Source organism: Dreissena polymorpha, chromosome 7 (assembly GCF_020536995.1).
Source record: "Dreissena polymorpha isolate Duluth1 chromosome 7, UMN_Dpol_1.0, whole genome shotgun sequence".
Lineage (NCBI taxonomy): Eukaryota > Metazoa > Mollusca > Bivalvia > Myida > Dreissenidae > Dreissena > Dreissena polymorpha.
The window spans coordinates 4,968,255-4,991,174 of NC_068361.1; the positions used below are offsets into that span (position 1 = coordinate 4,968,255).

At 35.4% G+C, this 22,920-nt stretch overlaps 2 protein-coding genes across 3 annotated transcripts in view; both read right to left on the reverse strand.

The window, feature by feature from the left end:
• LOC127837373 (dipeptidyl peptidase 2-like) overlaps window positions 1-22,920 on the reverse strand; it is a 95,133-nt gene that overhangs the window by 21,996 nt on the left and 50,217 nt on the right. The gene's annotated exons all lie outside the window — the stretch shown is intronic.
• LOC127837380 (G-protein coupled receptor 52-like) overlaps window positions 1,929-22,920 on the reverse strand; it is a 68,379-nt gene continuing 47,387 nt past the window's right edge. For both annotated transcript variants that reach the window (XM_052364381.1, XM_052364382.1), the window contains one exon: window positions 1,929-4,978. In XM_052364381.1, the coding sequence (XP_052220341.1) occupies window positions 3,016-4,014 (999 nt within the window). In that variant the 5' untranslated portion in view covers window positions 4,015-4,978 and the 3' untranslated portion in view covers window positions 1,929-3,015. The remainder of the gene's footprint in view (window positions 4,979-22,920) is intronic.

Consider the following 22,920-nt stretch of genomic DNA (forward strand, 5'->3'; position numbering starts at 1 on the left):
GAATGATACTTTTAATTTTTAACATTCAAGGTCACAGTGACCTTGACCTTCAATGACCTTAAAATGACCAATTGTCATCTACTAGTGCTGGCCAACCTTCATGTCCAGTTTGAAGACTGTAAGTCCAAGCATAAGAAAGTTATACCATGAAATAAGAATTTTAACATTTTTACATTCAAGGTCACGGTGACCTTGACCTTAAAATGACCAGTGGTCATCTACTAGTTCTGGCCAACCTTCATATCAAGTTTGAAGACTCTAGGTCTAAGCATACCAAAGTATTAACAACTTTAACATATTTACATCCAAGGTCACAGTGACCTCGACCTTCAAATGAATGACCTTGAAATGACCAGTGGTCATCTAAGTGTGCTTGCAAACCTTTACGTCAAGTTTGAGATTCTAGGTCCAAGCATACCAAAGTTACAACAATTTTAACATTTAAACATTTAAGTTCACAGTGACCTTGACCTTCAAATGAATAACATTGAAATGAATGACCTTGAAATGACCAGTGGTCATCTAAGTGTGCTTGCAAACCTTTACGTCAAGTTTGAGATTCTAGGTCCAAGCATACCAAAGTTATAACAATTTTAACATTTTAACATTGAAGGTCACAGTGACCTTGACCTTCAAATGAATGACATTGAAATGAGCAGTGGTGATCTTCTAGTACTGGCCAACCTTTATGTCAAGTTTGAAGACTCTAGGTACAAGCATACCAAAGTTATAACATGGAATAAGAACTTTAACATTTTTACCTACCAAAGTTATAAGAACTTTAACATTTTTACATTCAAGGTCACAGTGACCTTGACCTTAGAATGAATGACCTTGAAATGACCAGTGGTCATCTAAGTGTGCTTGCAAACCTTCATGTCAAGTTTGAAGACTCTATGTCCAAGCATACCAAAGTTATAACAATTTTAACATTTTAACATTTAAGGTCACAGTGACCTTGACCTTCAAATGAATGACATTGAAATGACCAGTGGTCATCTTCTAGTACTGGCCAATCTTTATTTCAAGTTTGAAGACTCTAGGTACAAGCATACCAAAGTTATAACATGAAATAAGAACTTTAACATTTTTACATTCAAGGTCACAGTGACCTTGACCTTCAAATGAATGACCTTGAAATGTCCAGTGGTTACTTACTAGTTCTGGCCAACCTTCATGTCAAGTTTCAAGACTCTAGGTCCAAGCATACCAAAGTTATAACAACTTTAACATTTTTACATTCAAGGTCACAGTGACCTTGACCTTCAAATGAATGACCTTGAAATGTCCAGTGGTTACTTACTAGTTCTGGCCAACCTTCATGTCAAGTTTCAAGACTCTAGGTCCAAGCATACCAAAGTTATAACAACTTTAACATTTTTATATTGAAGGTCACAGTGACCTTCACCTTCAAATGAATGACCTTGAAATGACCAGTGGTCATCTGTTAATCCTGGCCAACCTTCATGTCAAGTTTGAAGACTCTAGGTCCAAGCATACCAAAGTTATACCATGAAATAAGAACTTTAACATTTTTACATTCAAGGTCACAGTGACCTTGACCTTCAAATGAATGACCTTGAAATGACCAGTGGTTACTAACTAGTTATGGCCAACCTTCATGTCAAGTTTCAAGACTCTAGGTCCAAGCATACCAAAGTTATAACAACTTTAACATTTTTTATATTGAAGGTCACAGTGACCTTGACCTTCAAATGAATGACCTTGAAATGACCAGTGGTCATCTGTTAATCCTGGCCAACCTTCATGTCAAGTTTGAAGACTCTAGGTCCAAGCATACCAAAGTTATACCATGAAATAAGAACTTTAACATTTTCGAGCACGCCGCCACCCTGCCCGCCCGCCCGCCCGCCCGACAACATCAATCTATAAGCCGAGATTTTTTCGAAAAAAATCCGGCTAAAAATGCAGTGCATTTCGGGTAAAATGCCAAAAGAAAGCTAAACATATATGAAAAGCAAGCAGTATTTAAGAATTTTGATATTGGCTCACTTGCTAGTGGTAATTTGATAATACTTCACAAACAAGAAATTTCAAGAGTTGGTCTACCATATCCTAGAAAATTGCAGAGCTCTGGGCGCATATAAAAGTAACACAATTTTAAGTTAACACTATTAAACATTTTGTCATTTGAGGAAGAAATATAAATTATGAAAAACATCTTCAGTAAACAATGTAACATGACTATTCTATGCTTGTATGACAGACCAACACACATGAAAAATATTTCATGAAATTGAGTAAATGTAATGTCTAAGCATTTAACTGCCAAAATTTGTATTGGATTTGTATTAATTTATCTGTAATATTCTGTTGATATCCTTCATGGCTTTCTGGGACAGCTCTCATCTATTCAACATTAAAGCAGTAAATTAAAGAGTGTTTATATTTTGTCAAACACTCCATTTATACAATTCTAATCTAATTAATAATGGTCCCATCATGATTTCAGAGTTAATATTTGTTTGTTTGTTTTTTACTTTAACATACTCACAGTAAGATAAGGTTATAATACACTAACATTTATATATGCAACAAAAAAAATATTTTTTGTGACATGTGAAAGACTATTTGGTCCCTTGTCCAAATGTATAACAATATCATGGCAATGTATGTATCTAAATTAGAGCCATGACAACTGAGTTCAATTTTTCAAATTATTCATAGATATTAACAAAAAATTGTAAAAAAATAAATAGAACAGCATTCTAGGAAAACTGGGCTTAATGCATGTGCGTAGTGTTGTCCCACATTAGCCTGTGCAGTCTACATGGGCTAATCAGGGTTGACACTTTTAGCTTTAATGGAATTTTCCATTAAAAGGGAGTCTCTTGAAAACGAAAATCCAGTTTAGGCACAAAGTGGCATTCCAGATAAGGCTGTGCCCGCTGAACAGGTTAATCAGCCCGCTGCACAGGTTAATCTGGGACAACACTTAACATGCATGCTTTAAGCCCAGTTTTCCCAAAACGAGGGTCAATTTTTAATAAGGAACTACAAATTTATGGGGGCAGGCCCGCTAGTAGATGGCTTTGTTACAAGGCGCGTCGCTGCAAAGTTCACGGTTTGACTCGCACGTGGTGTCTGAACGCTGGATTTACAAAGACATCTCGAGCAACATTGTCGCACAAGTTCCCTTAAGCCCCTTCTATATTCTACACTCATTCCCGCGTATATAAAAAACTTGTAAAACGTGTTACCCATGGCGATCCAAAACGTAAAGAAATGTAACAGGTTCGGTATGGTGTCCAGGTAGAAGCTGATTATCCTCAGTACACACCAGGGAATCCACGTGCTAATGCATATCGTGGAAATTATAAAGTTTATTTGGTAATTTCTTGGGCGGGAACTCACATCAAGTATGATGGGCACTGCTTCATACATTTTTTGTTTCTTCCGAAACCCGTGAGTGAATAGGTACACGTTTGTAATAAGTAACACCAGCATGGGTGGCAGCAATGCTAGAACAGCGGCTGATATAAAATATGGAATTTCAGACCCAAAGTACACGGTGCATAAATACACCTGGTGATAAAATTGGTCAATTTCATTATAACTCAACACGGGTGGGCAACAAAAACTTATTGCTGCAATCCACGCGAAGGCAATCCAGCATAAGGACCGGGGCGGAGACATCATGACCTTGTAACGTTCAGGTTTTCTTACAGCGACGTAATGGTCAACATTTGTCCAGGCTAAAGCGTACAAACCAGACAGAAAAAACACAATGGTTAGGTAGGCTTGAATGTGGCATATCAAGGGATTTACGTCCGGGTTACGAAAAAGGTTCGTTATGGCGGTGTACAGAGCGAACGGGAATATGAACAATCCGATACAGAGGTCTGAGACTGTTATGGAGTACATGTACACTTTGTTGATGTTGCGTAAGTAGTCGGTGCATGAAATCACCAAAAGCGTGATTATATTTGTGGACAAGGTCACTGTCACCATAATGATCAGAACCACTATTTCAACCACTGAGCTGGTATCCATGTCAAAGATAGAAAGTCACTCTGTTATCAACTCTGTTCTTTTGAAATTGAATTTTTCCTTGAATAATTTTACTATAGGTCACAAAGTAATGAATCTCATTACCTGTCCATTATTTTTCCTGGAAAAATGTCTCTTCTTTTTCCAATTATATTGTTCTCTGTATTAAAGGTCACATTATTATAAATATACCACTAAAATTAGTTTTTTTCCTGGAACATTGTTTTTAAGATAAATGGTGTGTTTTGTTTTTAAACTTTGTCTCTTTATGAGCCAATATTCATATAATATACATCATCATTATCATCACATTGAAGGTGTTGAAGCAACATGTACACAGTCAATAATTTCAGATTTTATCCCTGCTTTGAGAATAAGAATTATCAAACACTGACAGGAAAAATGTCCACAAGGGAACACACATTTCCTCAGCTTTGTAGCAATCTCTCATAATTTCCAATGCAATGTGTGACCAACTTCAAAACTGCCTGCATTTCATGCTCTTCGTTTTTCTTGGAATTTCCAAAAGAATAGCAATTTTCTAAAATTAGTACACAGTTTGTTGCTGTTAACATATAAAACAATTTACAATATTACATGGAAACAAACCAAGTTCTTTCAGTATAGAAATGGCGGCTTGCATATAAGGCAATTAATGACGTTTAACTTAATAAGAGCTTTCGTTATGAGCATGGAATACAATCAGGTCAGTTCAATTGAAGGACACAATTCATTCCAGTTAATCCCAATTTCGTCAGCAATAAAGAACGGTTAATCCAATTTCAGACGCAATAAATGGAAATTCTATCTCCCATATCATTTTTATTCAGAAAGATTTAAGGTCTTATTTCCCAGACTGTAGCAGACAACATCAACCTTAAACTGGTGAAGGGCTGGAATGTTTCCTTCTGTTGTTTCTGTCAAGTTTCGGCTGTTGTGTATGTATGATTGTGCAGTTACTTGTAACCTGAAAATATACAGAGGGGAAAAGGAATTAATGGGGTAAATCTTTTGTGACAACTGATGTTGACACATGTATAATATATAAATGTCAAGAGTTTAAAGGGGTAAAAACTAAAAGATATATAAAAAAAGTTGTTGATTTCAAAGTAATCTGACGGTATTCTCTGGTTTTTCACCTCCCTTTTCTTACTTTTTTTATTCTTGCACTGGTTCTACCCAGAAAACAGACTCAAAATTGTCACACTAACACTTTTTTTATTTCTACACCATCATGCTTATTGTAACACACAAGCACTGTCCTAAGACAGTGACCTAATTTTTTCTTCCGCTTTGTTAGTGTACAGAAGGTTTTTTATCAGTTTCAACAAAAGTTTGAGGGTGAATATGTGTTATAGTTATGTGCTTGTTAGCACATTTAAACCTTCATATGTAGAATACTTCAAGAAATATGGCCCTGCAACAAAACTAGATTTTCATCATTAAACCAATTAATTTATTTCAATAGAACAAGCAATCCAAAGTAAGGTCTGTATCAAGGCGAACTAAACATAAATTTCAATGCAGTCACCACCAAAACTCTAGTAAATGAGCTTAAACTGTTTTCCTCTTTAAACCCTTTCCCACTGAGAGGAAAATCAAAAATGGTTATGTGCAAACAGCATAAAACCAGACCAGCCTGCGAGTAACTTGCAGCCTGTTCAGGTTTTATGCTGTTTGCTGCTCATCAATAAATAAGGGTTGGGAATGAAGCCTTACAAACTTGAATCTAGTTAGAAAGGACTTAAATTAATTTTAACTTTCTTAAGGCCACAAATGCGTCAAAATATGTATCAAAGTGGTAAAGGGTTAAGTATAGTATCCTTCACCCTAAACTGACTGGCTCCATATGTATATGCATCACACCATATGTCTGCATGAACATAAGTGCATACCAAATTACAGCACAATATCTCAAAGCAAAAGTAAAATTATTTAGTGAAAACATTTATTTTTTTGTAACAGCTAGGTCTCCATCCAAACAAAAGTGATTGGAATACAATTTGAAAATTCTAATGACCATATCACAGACTGTAGTTTACCCAGGTATTTTTCTTTCCCTAAAACACATTTTTGACTGTAAACAATAACAATTTAGAAACATTCCACAACATGATGTAACTTTGGACAGAACACTTGTTTGTTTCAAAATGCAACAATTTAATATGAAGCCAATATTCTCTGCCAGTAAAGTATTTTTTAGAAGGAAATTTTGTCTGTAATTAAAAGTTGCATCTGCTCATTCTAGTTTCTCAGCAATACATACAGAAGTCGTTTGAATTAAAACCATTTGTATTGCATATCAAAACCCAAAGGAAATATAAAATCATCATCTAATTACCCCAAAACATTCCATAAACATCTTTAAATTGCGAGTAGATTTTCTAAATTTCTTAAGAAAACAATTCAAGTTGGTAACAGCCTCGCCCACTTCAGAGTACTTCACAAATGCAGCATTTTAAGCCTTTACCACTTAGCTACGTATTTTGACATGTTTGTAGTCCCTTAGAAAGTTAAATTTAATTTAACTCTTTCAGTGCGGGAACCGAATTTTGAAGGCCTTTGCAAACAGTTTGGATCCAGATGAGACGCCACAGAACGTGGCGTCTCATCTGGATCCAAACTGTTTGCTATTCTGATAGTATTCTTTGAAAAAAAATGAAGAAAATGCTAATTTTAGAAATTCAGCAGACAACATTTTAGCAGACGGCAAATTTCCCAGCATGCAAAGGGTTGAAGAGCTTTCTTACTCAATTCAAGTTTTACAGGATTCATTTCCAACACTAAGAGCAGGATACTGATGAGCAGCAAACAGCATAAAACCTGAACAGACTGCCAGTTACTCGCAAGCTGTTCTGGTTTTATGCTGTTTGCACATAGCCATTTTCAATTTGCTTCTGAGTGGAAAAGGGCAAACAAATGAAAAAAATATTATGACATACAATTTAGGACTAAGCTTTACACAGTGCAAAACAATTTCGTTGTTTTTCCCCATTTTACTGCAAGATTTAGAGTGCAATTAGATGAAATGTTCCCTCTTCAACTTAAGCTTATATGAACACCATCTATCTTACCTGAATTCTCGGAAAATTATATCACATGCTTCATATTACAATGAACCTCTTCCATTTCTCAGCTTAAATATGTTACAGGTAACATCTTTGTTTTAATAGCAAGCATGTTGATAAACCTCATATTATAATGCCAAATCAATTGTTCAAACCTTAACTTCTCCATCTACTTTGATACATATATATAAATAAATGTGCCCCGGCGAAATGTTGTTCATGATTTCATGAACACTTCAAGCCAATCAAGAACTGTTCATGAACGGTTCTGAAAAAGTTCCTGAGCTTGGTTCATGAACTTTTGGACATGAACTGTTCTTAAGACATGTTCATGAACTGTTTATGAATTATTGTTGAACATTTCAAAGTTCATGAACAGTTCTTCATCTAACCATAAATACTTAGTGATGAACATTTCATGCACAAGTATTTCTTATGACTTTTCTGAGACAGACTTTAAGGATCCATCATGAATAATTCATGAATTCCTTTGTGCTAGATGTTTCATACATATTTTTGAAAGTAATATTGAAATGTTTAGCATACAAATCTTGTAGATTTGTGAAACCTGTGAAGTTAGTATGAATATGCATAGTACTTTCACCACTGTAAGTTAGAGTTCTTGACCTGTTCTAGAGAATTTTAAGAGCATTTGTACAAGAACTGTTCAAGAACTGCCTTCAGGAACACTTCAATAACTTTTTAAGGACCTTTCCTGTTCTTGAATTATTCTTAAACTATTCTTGAACACTTTAAGAACTTTTTTGAACAACATGTTTCCTTCTGATGTTCTTAAACAGGTCTACACAATGTTTTTGAATGTATGATGGACTTTTTATGAATCCAATATGTTCTTAAAAGGATCTGTCATTGTTCTTGGAAGACTTAAAAGACAAGTTTAAGAACGTTTTAAGGAAATCTTATTTCAAGAACAGTTTAAGATGATATCAAGAACTCAATGTACATTGCATTGCTGTTTTTACAAAGAAAGAATATTGTGTGCACAGGAAGTTGAAACGGAAGGCACATGGTTTATGTTATATTTGAATAATGTAAGTCTTTAATAAATTACCGGCTGAACTGATCAGCCATTGGTTCCATTTCAAGTTCTTTGGCACTGTAAGTTTAACCATTTCAGGGAAACCATTGATTAGTAAATGATTCTTGAACTGAAAATGAGACTATTAATAATCTTTTCAATACATGAATTATTCATGAACATATAGTGCAAAGTTGTATTATGAAATTTAAAGAGTATTATCAAACCACTTGTATCTCAGTTATTAGTGTTATATTTAAATTTTGTTATATGTTGCTATCAATATGTTAAGTGCTAATACAAGACTTGTTTCTTCTTACCCTGACCTGTTTGTTGAGCTTTAGTAACACTTATGATAACCTTTGCATAAATTGACAAATTCTTGTTCATGAATAGTTCATGAACACTTCATGCCACCTCAGTTCATGAACTCTTGAAGAACTATGGTTCATGAACTATTCACTTACAGTTCGTGAACAGAAAATGAGCCATTGAAAAATAGAAGGAAAATGTTCATGAACTGTTCGTGAACAGCAAAACCCTGAAGAATTTTTCAAGAATTGTGTTGTTCATGAACTGTTCAAGAACACTTCATGCCATTGATGTTCATGAATAGTTCATGAACATTTCATGCCATATTGGTTCAAGAATAGTTCATGAACACTTCATGCCACACAGGTTCAAGAATAGTTCATGAACACTTCATGCCATAAGGGTTCAAGAATAGTTCATGAACACTTCATGCCATTAGGTTTCAAGAATATTTCATGAACACTTCATGCCATTAGTGTTCATGAACAGTTCATGAACTAAAATTTCAAGAACTTTTCACAGACGTGGCTCATTTTCTGTTCATGAACTATTCGTGAACAATTCATGAACTCAGTTCACGAACAGTTCATGAACTGTTCACGAATTATTCGTGAACTGCAGAACAACATTTCGCAGGGGTGTATCATATTTAACCAGTTTTTACACACATAATGTTGATATCAATTCATTTCAGCCTAAAAATAAACTACTTTCATATCTGACCATTATGTTTATATAATACTTAAATTCATAGAACACACCTTACTACCTTAAAGAAACTTTTTCATAGATTTTGGCATTTTTTGAAGTTCATCATTCAAATCTTAAAATGGATAAATGAAAACATTGCAACTGCACAGTTCTTGCGTCAAACAAGTCAAGAAGTTAAAAAAGAAAATTAATTTTAAAAATACCCCCAATTTTGTAGCATAAAGCTATAATTTACCTTAAAGGGACTGTCAACCACGACGACGAAGAAAATAAGTTGTAAAATACCCTATTTTTTTACAATTATTAGTTTATATTGATTAAAATATCACGACTGGTATATTACATTACCTGCAAAAAGTTGTCAAGTTTTTCTATTTTCAGTATGTTCGGTAATAAATTTTACTGGGTATGTTTACCAGGTAACTACCAGTTAACTATAAATTATAACGCCAGTAGATTGATCATCATTGTCACGTGGTAAACCCAAAAATGTGAATCGTGCATGCGTAGTGAATTTTATATATTATATATATATAATGATCAATCTACTTGCGTTATTTATAGTGTGAATATCATTATGTCACCTATTTTCGCGATGTTCTTTCGATTTCACATCGCGAAATGTCATTACTGACACTTGTTGAAGGCTTATCTATTTGGTTATGTAACATTCAAAGCATGATAACTTGAATAAATGGAGTTTATGACAAAACAATTTTTAACAAAATGGCATATGCTGGAAAACATTTACCCGTCACAGCAACAGAAATTTTTGCTGCTTTATCAGTTTAAGGGTTCATTACACCTGCAAGTGGGTCGGGAACCTATTAAAAATTGTTTTGTCATAAACTCCACTCAACGAGTGTATTGCAACCAATAAAAGTTAAAAATATATTTAGAAAAGAAGTAATAACTTACAATAGCATACGTCACTTAGTCGTCATTATGTCATTAGTCAGTCCTAGTCTATGACATAAGTCAGTCCTAGTCTACGCCATTAGTCAGTCCTAATCTACGCCATTAGTCAGTTCTAGTCTATGCCATTAGTCAGTCCTCATCTACACCATTAGTCAGTCCGAGTCTATGCCATAAGTCAGTCCTAATCTACTCCATTAGTCAGTTCTAGTCTATGCGATAAGTCAGTCCTGGTCTACGCCATAAAGTCAGTCCTAGTCTATGCCATTAGTCAGTCGTAGTCTATGCCATTAGTCAGTCCTAGTCTATGCCATTAGTCAGTCGTAGTCTATGCCATTAGTCAGTCCTAGTCTATGCCATTAGTCAGTCCTAGTCTACGCCATTAGTCAGTCCTAGTCTATGCCATTAGTCAGTCCTAGTCTACGCCATTAGTCAGTGCTAGTCTACGCCATTAGTCAGTCCTTGTCTACGCCATTAGTCAGTGCTAGTCTACGCCATTAGTCAGTCCTAGTCTACGCCATTAGTCAGTGCTAGTCTACGCCTTTAGTCAGTCCTAGTTTACGCCATTAATCAGTCCTAGTCTACGCTATTAGTCAGTCCTAGTCTACGCCATTAGTCAGTGCTAGTCTACGCCATTAGTCAGTCCTAGTCTACGCCATTAGTCATTGCTAGTCTACGCCATTAGTCAGTCCTAGTCTACGCCATTAGTCAGTGCTAGTCTACACCATCAGTGATATTTTCGCTAACTAATTTACAGTGATTTTTTAAATTTGTGACAAATGTTTGGAAAATTGTCATTTTGACAAACTGTGAAAAATTACATTTAAGAAAATTGTTTGTTTTTTGTACAAACCTTTAGCTTACAAAGAAGTTCAACAAACACTCCCAATTACAAAGAAAAATACATCTCTAATATATCTTAGCAAATCCACAACTCACAATCTGCCAGAAGTGTATACAAATAACTGTGTTCTAACATCACTAATCCATCAAAAATTCCACTGGGATGCAAACCAATGGCACTCAATTTATCAACACAATACTCCCTGTCAGTATAGACCTGTCTCAGAAATCAAAAATGCTTCTGCACCAACATTGTACAAACCCCCTCATTCAGATTTTTAAAAGACAAAGAACCCTGAGTCATTCAACAATTCAAAATGAAGTCCCACTCCCAGGAACAAGCTTAAATACCATCTCAATCCAAAGGAATGTACAAGGAAAAAAAGAGGTTGTTTGTTTATTTGGCAATACACAATATTTAAATACATTTTTTTTGGCAACCATTAATATATCTTATATTGTCATAGAACCGCTAGATCTTCATATCTTCAAATGTCACACTAACCTTGACCCCTCACCACTCAGATACGCAATTTAAATCGTTTGAAGTCCCTTAAAATCAAAGTAAATGTAAAAACTTTTTAATAATTTCAAGTTTTAAGGGCTTCATTTTCAACCCTAACATACTGATGAGTAGCAAACAGCATGAAACCTGACAAACTGCGAGTTACTCACAGGCTGTTCTGGTTTTATGCTGGTTGCATTTTTCACTATGCCTCTGAGCGGGAAAGGGACAACATTCACATAATTCCCTATATGCTTACATAATGTCCTTGTTGTTTATTGTTACTGTATATGAACTGAAATGTCCACATATCCACAGGATATTAACATATCTATTATGTCCTCACATTTGATAAATGTTCACATACCTCAAAGATACCCACTTATTCCCCAGGATGTTAATATATCCTTGAGTTTGTTCACATGAATTTTAAATGTCTAAATATCCCCCAAATGTTCACATATCCCTTACTATCATCATATCCCCTTAATTATAACATATCATACTACTGTTCACAATTTCCTTAAATGTCCACATCTAACATGAATGTTCACATGTCCCCTTCATATCCACATATCTCCTTTAAGTCTACATATTCCCTTAATGTTCACAATATTCTCAATTCTGTACACAGTCATGTCCCATTTACCTTTCCCACTCAGAAGCAAAGTGAAAATTGCTATGTTCAAACAGCATAAAACCAGTAACTCGCAGTCAGTTCAGGTTTCATGCTGTTTGCTGTTCATCAGTATCTAAGGGTTGGAAAAGAAGCCTTAAAAACTTGAATCTAGTAAGAAAGGTATTAAATTTAATTTCTAAATAGACTGCAAATGCGTGAAAATAGTCCGTTCTAAGTGGTGAAGGGTTAGTCCGCATATCTCCTTAATGTTCACATATCCCTGTAAGTTCCTATTCCTCACAGGATCCTAAGATTCACATCTTATTATTCGCAGTACCCCTCAGTATTCACAACAGTCCAAAATAGTCAGTCTTAACCAACATAAACCACAAAAAACATATTTATAACAATTATATAATCCATAATTGTTAACTGTAGCACTTTAACTCTTAGTATGTTAAGTATTGTTTTGTAGTGTGTTTTTTTACTTACATATATACAATGCAAATGGCATGGATATTACAAACACAGGCATTCCTTGGAATCCTCTATTCTATACCTAAAACTCCATACTGCTAAAGAATCGGAACCACTACACACAAATATACACACCTATCAATGTACCATTCACAAGCTTCAACAAGTCCCAGATTACCACAGTCAGAACTAAATTAAAACTGCCATCATAATCAATCCATCAACTAAAGATGATTAGAAATTAATTGGATCAGACACATTACCTCCTCCCACACATATCTGCACAATGTATGACTTCAAACACACTTAAGTAAGAATTTCCACCTATAATGCCTATAATACTGTAAACATATAGAAATTCGTCAGTATGAAATTTCGTGGTTTAATAAAAAAACAACTCATTCCTTGACACGTAATTTCGTGGATTTCAAATAAAAAACAACTAATTTGTTGATATGTAATTTCACGGGTTTCAAATTTTCGGGGAAGACTGCCCGCCATTAAACTTTTATTAAAACAACCAGAGTAATAACGAAGCATAATCTGCTAATCTGTGTTGACAGCATGACTTTAGGTTCATGTGCACTGAAGCATGAAAGTGTTGCCGATAATTGTCAATATGAGCGATAAAATGGCGCACTTGTGGGTCCCTGCTCGCTAATTGCCATCAATGTTGTTTTGACAATATTTGCAATTCTCAGCGCAATCGGTCCCCTAGTAGTAACAATTGAGTAATAAGGTCCCCAAAATCATGTGTGAAAACCGTTATGTCTCTTTTAACTTCAATTGGCACTAATTGACAAATGTGATAAATCTGCAAATTGTTAATTTGACGACGTCAGGTAAATGAGAACAATCATTGATGTTATAATTATTAACCATGATGAATAAAACGTAATTTAAACGATGATGAAAAAAAAGAGAAAAACTCGCACGACTTTAGATTTTTATTAATGCACTGGATGGCGAAAAAATTGATATTTTATATAAACACACTGTCATTCATACTAAGTTTTCATTAACATCGTAGTTCTTATCATACTAAGTAATCATAAACATGTTAGTAAGTATCAAACAAAAATAATTTATGTCAAATGGGTGGAAAATAAGAACATTTTCGATTGGAAATATTTAATTAGTCAAGATAAAGTGTAATGCGACCTACTGAAGTGAAGTAACTATTACACAAAAAAAAACAAATATCTCGGATAACCGACAACAAAAGAAAGTATCGGAATTGACATTCCGAAATGAATGATTTCGGATTAAAAATGTATAAATAATCGTTGGTACTTGAATTTGTGGTTCAGCGGACCAACGAAATCCACGAAAATTCGTACCACACCAAATTTAATGGTTTTACAGTAGCTGACAATTCATAAGAGTACAAAGTCTCTCAGACTCCAAGGGAGTGTTCACACACAAGTCTAATGTAAACCAATAAGTATTGTAAACCAATAAACACTGAGTCCCCTGCATTGCTCGTTATTGATTATTTCCCTATTTTTACCCGATGCCATTATTCAAGTCAAAGTTATCAATTTGGAATCATATTGATAGGGACAAGTATCAATATCAATTATCAACACTTGCATAATTGTTTTATTTTATTTAAATATGATACTGTTGTGAATATTATAGTAATAATGAAACTCCACGGACAATTATTCTGGAGAGTAATTCTTGTTAATGATATTTTTATTATTGTATTATGATACTTATTAGGAAAGCTCTGGAGGGTTTAAACCTGAAATAATACATCATATGGAATCAAAAATCACAAAAAAAAGAATGCATATAATGTATATTTATGAAAGCCAACAGTTTTTATGGAAAAAATAATGATTGTATTCATGAACAATAATTGCAATAGATCATACTTCATTAAATTCTGTCCACCTACTTTATAAATTTGTGTCATGATTAAATGTTTTGAAATGAAAAGTAGATTGCAACTTACAGCCATAAATTGACAAAACTTCAACACTAAATGACAATGGTTGACGTAATGGATATGGTGTCCACCTAGCGACCGGGAGGTCACTGGCTAGATCCCCATTCTGTGAGCGTTCTTTAGATCTCGTTCAAAGACACCAAGTACTGGTTCTAGGCCCAGAAAAGGGACTCGAGAGCATATCAATTAGCCGGAGGATTTCATTTAGAGCTAATATAAATACTTTGAAACGATACTAAATGACAAAGTGTGGCAAATCTTTCAAAGTAGGCATACTGAAAATGGAATATATTGCAACTATACTATAATATTCCAACATATGGCAATGAACTTTTAGACAAATAAATTATTTACAATTCATGGCTGTAAACTAAGTGAATGGACATAATAATATTATACCAACAGGTTTTCAACTGCTATAATTTGTGATTAACCAGTCACAAATAGTGAATTACTTTACCAACTTATTTCTCTTACATATGAGCTGTGTTCTGTGAAAACAGGGGTTAATGCATGTGCATTAACCCTTTCAGTGCTAGAACCGAAGTTAAAAGGCCTTTGCAAACAGTTTGGATCCAGATGAGACGCCACAGAACATGGCGTCTCATCAGGATCCAAACTGTTTGCTATTTTGATAGAATTCTTTGAAAAAATATCGAAGAAAATGCTAATTTTAGAAATTCAGTAGACAACATTTTTAAGCAGACGACAAATTTCCCAGCATGCAAAGGGTTAAGTTTCGTCCCAGATTAGCCATGCAGTCTGTACAGGCTAATCAGGGACAACATTTTACGCTTTGATTGTATTATTCTTTGTAAATGAAGTCTCTTCTAAGCAAAAATCCAGTTTAGGCAGAAAGTGTCGCCCCTGATTATAATAAGCCTGTGCGGACTGCACAGTCTAATCTTGGACAACACTTTATGCTCACGCATTAACTCTTTCAGTGCTGGAACCGAATTTTGAAAGCCTTCGCAAACAGTTTGGATCCAGATGAGACGCCACAGAACGTGGGGTCTCATCAGGATCCAAACTGTTTGCTATTCTGATAGTATTCTTTGAAAAAAATCGAAGAAAATGCTAATTTTAGAAATTCAGCAGAGGACATTTTAGCAGAAGACAAATTTCCCAGCATGCAAAGGGCTAATCTTGGACAACACTTTATGCTCACGCATTAAAATCTGTTTTCTCAGATTGCGGCTTCTATACTGTTCATTCTACTTCTATGACACTGATTTTTTTAAATAAATTAGTGGCATCAAAGCAGCATCTGATTAATTGATAGGTTAGTTTATAAGATCCCTGGTAAGTAGTGGACTGCTCTCCTTGTTTCAACTGTACACATTGTGATCAATTTAGCTTTCATGTATACACTTAAAGCTTACAGTTATGAGAGCCAAATTTTAATGTGAACAATAGATGTTCTCCATAATCGGCGTGATACTGGAAAACTTTATTTTTCTTGTGAATTTAGCGCATATGATAAAACAAAACCTGAGACTTAGAAAACAAAACAAGAGGGCATAGGCCCTTTGGTGCTTACCTGAAAACCAAACAAACATTTTGTTTTAATAAATGTGGATTATTTGCTTTCTCCTCCAAACCATTGTTTACTAAGCTGTCAGATATCATTAAAACAAACATTATGATGAAGCATTTGGCGTATTAGAAAAAAACTGTGCCTTGTAAATTGTTCACAAGGTTTCACTATTGCCATATACGGAAAACTACCCAGACCAAGTTTTTCAACAGACTGGAAGCAGTTTTAAACACAGGTCTGATATGATTAGAACAACCGTTCTGAGCAAGTTTCATGGAGATTCGACACAAAATGTGAATTCTAGAGAATTCAAAGTTTTGCTATAGCTATATGGGAAAAACTCGCTGCCCACCCCTAATAAAGTGACATTATGCGCATTTTTCACTGTTGAATTGAGCTGAAAAGAATTAACAGGTCAAAAGAGTTAGTTAAAATGTGGTAACTGACCAATTATCTACAACTCATCTTGCTACCAGTTGTTTACAAAAAATAGATATTATATTCGATATTTTACATGACTGTACAGTCCTCTATGCCGAAATGATCCGTAAAACAAAATAGTATCTTTGTGTCGTATGAATGAATCTGCACAAAAAACTAAATTTAGATTCACATCGTAAATCGAATCATTTCTGTCGTCAGTTGTCAAAACGAAAGTACGGTTGATATTCAAATGCATTATTTTTCTCTTTCCAGGATATTGTTTTAGTATGTTGATGATGCATTAACAAATATAAGTGTATATAAAGTGAAAACACCAAAAACAAGCAAATTTGTTGAATTGATATCCCCTACCAATATGCTTCTTGACACAAAAGTATTATATTGGACACTCAAAAAAGCATTTTTTTAAGATACAAAGGGCCATAACTAAGTTATTAACAGATGGTGTACAATGCCATTTGGCGTGCATCATCCTCTTATCCATATGCAATGTCATACTCATACCAAGTTTCAATGAAATCCACCAAAGCACTTCCAAGATATGACTCCGGACGGACGGACGGAAAGACGGACGGAAAGACGGACGGACAACGCCAAATCAATATCCCTCCGCCTATGGCTGGGGATAATAAACAACGGTTGTGATAGACACCAGTCCTATAAACATAGCATATACTGTTAGATGCCCATAATATCACTTTAAATGGGACTGGTACTGGAATAAGACAACATTACATATGTTTATGAGCAAACATGTAATGCAAAAATAATGAGGCAGTTGTGCCATAATTCTGTTGTTGGGGAACAAATACCTGCAAGTTGCATGCATGCACAATAATGTAATGGTTTATTACTAATCAAGTAATATGATGTTAACTATTTATTAGCAGAGTAAGCATCCAATACCAGGAGGAATAAATTTGTCAGTGCAAAAAGGCTGAACAACCCTGAGAAAACCTGAATGGAACTTGTCCTTTCTTGATTGCAGAGCCAGTCAGAAGTTAATGTATGATTTATTGGTAATAGAAAGTCCAAACCGGACCCTTAGTTCAAGGTCAATGTCAAAGGGGTCCAAATTTGTGTGCATATGGAAAGGCCTTGTCCATAAACGCATGCATACCAAATATGAAGGTTACATCTGAAGTGACAAAGAAATTGTGAGCATTTTTCGAAACCTAAACGCAAAGTGTGACAGAAAGACGGACGGAAGGAAGGACGGTCCAATCCCTAATATGCCCTCCTTCGGGGCCATAAAAAATATAAGAGTTGCCTTTCATTTATTTGTCATTTGATTGAATAACATTCAAAATGCTTTGTCTGCTGAAAAATTAGCATTTCTACAAAAATTTCAGACGCCCCACAATATTATTTCCTCATATAGTGCCACAAATCAAAATTTCCATTTCTTCTTGGAAAAATGAGATAACCATGGCAAACCAATAGTAAATAATTATTTGTTTAATTTCAGCCATGTTTTTTTAATTTAATAGTTATATTAAAAAAACTATACTATACTATAATTTTTCCCAATACTTTTCTTCTAAGTATACGTTTTTGCAAATATATGCAGACCTACATTTAATATTGTCAAAATATGACTAATTCTGTATTTTGGAAAGGTCTAGATTTTGGAAAACCCCACTAAAACAAATAAATCCTTTCAAAATCCCAAAATCCCATACAGTATTAACAATTATGATTTGCCAGCAACTATTTTTTTTATAAAATTGGTGAGCATTGTTGGTTCTGAGGACTACAGATTAAACAGGTTTATACACAACTGAGGAGAACTGGTAGTAACACCTATGTACAACAGTATCTGCACAAGCAACAACATTTCACAGTTTTGGCAATATGCAATTATATGTTCTCCGAGACAATGCAGCCCGCACAGGCTAATCAGGGAGGACACTTTCCACTTTTATGATATTTTTCGTTTACAGAAAGTCTCTTCCAAGCAAAAATCCAGTTTAGGCAGATAAAGTCCTCCCTGCGAAGACACTTTACACACATTTATTAACCCTTTGCATGCTGGTAAATTAGTCGTCTGCTCAAATGTCGTCTACTGAATTTCTAAAATTAGCATTTTCTTCCATTTTTTTTTCTCAAATAATCCTATCAGAAAAGCACACAGTTTGGATCATGTTGAGACGCCATGTTCTATGGCGTCTCATCTGGATCCAAACTGTTTGAAAGGCCTTCAAAATTTGTTTCCCGCACTGAAAGAGTTAATTCCCCTTTTCACAGTGCACCGCTCATTTCCATAACTCTTAATGAAAGCACCCACAAAGCTACAACAAACATAGCCTATGAATTTCCCTTGAGATTGCGGTAATCAGAAAATTGGCAACATCAGGAATGAAAATGTCACAAAGGACTCGAAAGATGTCACACTGACCTATGAGAGAGAGCGATTGAGGAGCAGAATTGAAAATTGTTATCATTATGACGAGTAAAGACTTGAACAACTGTATTTTTAAAACAAAAGTGGTAAACTTTAGGATAGTTCTAATTCAAATTACTAAAAAAAATTAATGGACATTAACCAACCATCTCTTAGACTTAAGTCTAAAATTAAATACTATTCTTAACACTATAGTATAATTTTAATACAGCTCAATGCCATTTTAAGCCTTCATATATTCAAATGCTGGACATATTTTCTTGGCGGCAGGTCTTTTCTTTATTTGTAAGTCTTAAAGAATGGGTTGGTGAATACCAGCCCTGGAAATTTCAAATTTCCCAACGATTCTGAGACTGCAAGAACATTGTAAATTATGATGATGGAATGACTGAAGTCACATTAAGTGCAGGAGTAGGTAACAGGTCACAATTTCCCATGAGATAAGTCTATTATATTTTCTCTTTACAATAATGTGGAAAATAGGCATTAAAGCACTGGCTTATACAGTAAAACTTCCTTAATGCGAGTTACAATGCAAAATCTAGTGCTCAAAGTGTGCTGGCATTAATGCAAAGATAAATCTAGTGCACAAAGTGTGCTGGCATTAATGCAAAGATAAATCTAGTGCACAAAGTGTGCTGGCATTAATGCAAAGGTAAATCTAGTGCACAAAGTGTGCTGGCATTAATGCAAAGATAAATCTAGTGCACAAAGTGTGCTGGCATTAATGCAAAGATAAATCTAGTGCACAAAGTGTGCTGGCATTAATGCAAAGGTAAATCTAGTGCACAAAGTGTGCTGGCATTAATGCAAAGATAAATCTAGTGCACAAAGTGTGCTGGCATTAATGCAAAGGTAACTGAGCCTACTGCATGGGTAATACTCAATTGTGATTGTAGAGAAATCCGAAACTTACAATTTGATAATCTGCCTAGATGTCAAAGTTTGCTGCTAGCAGACAACCAAATCACGCAATACCAACATTAGACGGCATTACAAAGAAACTGATTAGCCAAGTACTCTCGGTACATTCAAACTAGAAGGACTTGACCAACATTTCAAACTTTATTCAACAACTACTGACAAATTCAGTTGCTTTGCACACCAACAAAGAATGACCATCAGCTGTAAACGTTACATAAAACAATATAGGATGGATTGCCAGAGACTACCTGTCACAAAGTAAGAGGTCATTACTAGAACAATGGGATGATTTACTGACATCTTGTGCTTATCTTGAGAAGTAAAAAGTGTTAACCCTTACAGTGCTGGAACCGAATTTTGAAGGCCTTTGCAAACAGTTTGGATCCAGATGAGACACCACAGAACGTGGCATCTTATCAGGATCCAAACTGTTTGCTATTCTGATAGTATTCTATGAAAAAAAATCAAAGAAAATGCTAATTTTAAAAATTCAGCAGACAACATTTTAGCAGACGACAAATTTCCCAGTATGCAAAGGGTTAACCATTTCCCGCTCAGACGAAAAGGGAAACTGGCCAGATTCACCAGTAACTCATACTGCAATATGCTCAGGTCTTATGCTGTTTGCTTATCGTCAGTACCTTAGGGTTTCAAAATGAAATAGTTGTTAGAAAACTCTAATGACACTTTGCTGGACATTGCATTCCAAACTTATGTCTGTCAATCAATACACATCCAAACAACAAGAGGGCCTGAAAGGTCCAAAGTTGCTCACCTAAGATTCAAAGGAACTGACCTGTTCTGTGCAGCCCAAGATGTTATTAGAACAAAATGTTCTTACCACCTTTCATGACTAGTGAACACACTGGCAGCCATTTTTTTTCAACAGCCCAGAACCATTTTTATTTACATCCAAAATATCATTTCAACAAATATTCTGACAAAGTTTCATGAAGATTCATAAGTCCATATAAGGAACAAGAGGGCCAAGATGGCCCTAGTTCGTTCACCTGAGAGGAGTCGGTTCATTCAATCGTTAAACAAATGTCAAACTTGACCTAGACATTGTCCAGACAAACATCCTGGTCAAGTTTCATCATTATTTCATCTGCGAGTCATGATCAATGTACCTATGAAGTTTCATGATCCTAGGCGTAAGCATTCTTGAGTCATCATCCGGAAACCATTTTTCTAAGTCGAGTCACCATGACCTTGACAGCCATTGTGTGAATACGTTTTTTTGGCACTGTGACCTTGACCTTTGACCTAGTGACCTGATAATCAATATGGGTCATCTGCGAGTCATGATCAATATACCTATGAAGTTTCATGAACCTAGGCATAAGCGTTCTTGAGTTATCATCCAGAAACCATTTTACTATTTCAGGTCACCGTGACCTTGACCTTTGATCTAGTGACATGAAAATCAATAGGGGTCATCTGCGAGTCATGATCATTGTACCTATGAAGTTTCATGATCCTAGGCATAAGCGTTCTTGAGTTATCATCCGGAAACCATTTTACTATTTCAGGTCACCGTGACCTTGACCTTTGACCTAGTGACTTGAAAATCAATGGAGGTCATCTTCGAGTCATGATCAATGTACCTATGAAGTTTCATGATCCTAGGCATAAGTGTTCTTGAGTTATCATCTGGAAACCATTTTACTATTTCGGGTCACTGTGACCTTAACCTTTGATCTAGTGACCTCAAAATCAATAGGAGTCATCTGCGAGTCATGATCAATGTATCTATGAAGTTTCATGATCCTAGGCATAAGTGTTCTTGAGTTATCATCCGGAAACCATTTTACTATTTTGGGTCATCGTGACCTTGACCTTTGACCTAGTGACATGAAAATCCATAGGGGTCATCTGCAAGTCATGATAAATGTACCTATGAAGTTTCATGATCCTTGGCATAAGCGCTCTTGAGTTATTATCCGGAAACCATCTGGTGGACGGACCGACATGAGCAAAACAATATACCCCCTCTTCTATGAAGGGGGGGGGGGGGGGGCATAATGAGAAAACTGCCCCCCTCTCAGCAGCCATGTAACTGACCGGAACCATTTTAGAACTCAACTCTCATATCAAGGAAACAAATGTTCTGAGCAAATTTCATGAAAATTGGGCCAAAAATGTGACTTCTACTGTGTTCACATGTTTTCACTATATACATATAGAGAAACATGCCCCACCCACTGGCGGCCATGTTTTTTCACCAATCCCGACCATTTTCAAACTCGTCCGAGATAGCAATAAAACCAATGTTTTGACCAACTTTCATAATGATTGGGAAACAATTGTGACTTCTAGAGTGTTTACAAGGTTTCTCTATAGCCAAATAGGGAAAACTGCCACTATATACATAATAGAGAAAAATGCCCCGCCCACTGGCGGCCATGTCTTTTCACCAATCTCGACCATTTTCAAACTCGTTCGAGACATCAATTGAACCATTGTTTTGACCAACTTTCATGATGATTGGGCAAAAATTGTGACTTCTAGAATGTTTACAAGGTTTTCTATAGCCATACAAGGAAAACTACCCTGCCCACTGGCGGCCATGTTTTTCAACTGATCAGAACCACTTTTGAACTCAACCAAGACATCATTAAGACAAACATTTTGACTAAGTCACATGAAGATTGGACATGAAATGTGACTTCTACAGTGTTTACAAGGTTGTTTTTTTTTTTACCTAGTGACCTAGTTTTTGACCCGGCACAACCCAGTTTTGAACTAGGCCGAGATTTCATTGGGACAAAGCTTCTGACCAAGTTTCATGAAGATGGGAAAGAAATGTGGCCTCTAGAGTGTTTACAAGCAAATGTTGACGGACAATGACCGGTCACAAAAGCTCACCTGAGCAATCAGGTGAGCTAAAAATGCCCGCCCTCTGGTGGACATGTTTTTCAAGCAACTGGAACCATTTTCGAAATTGTCCAAGATATCATTGGGACAAATCTTCTGACCAAGTTTCATGATGATCGGCCAATAAATATGGCTTCTAGAGTGTTAACAAGGTTTTACTATAGGTTACAATATACTAAATAATAGTTTCATGTAGGGCTGTTCTCTCTAAAAAAATATCGTAGTTGACTCGAAGGCATGTTTACACTTTAAACTATTGTTCGGGTTTTATCTTTCGGAG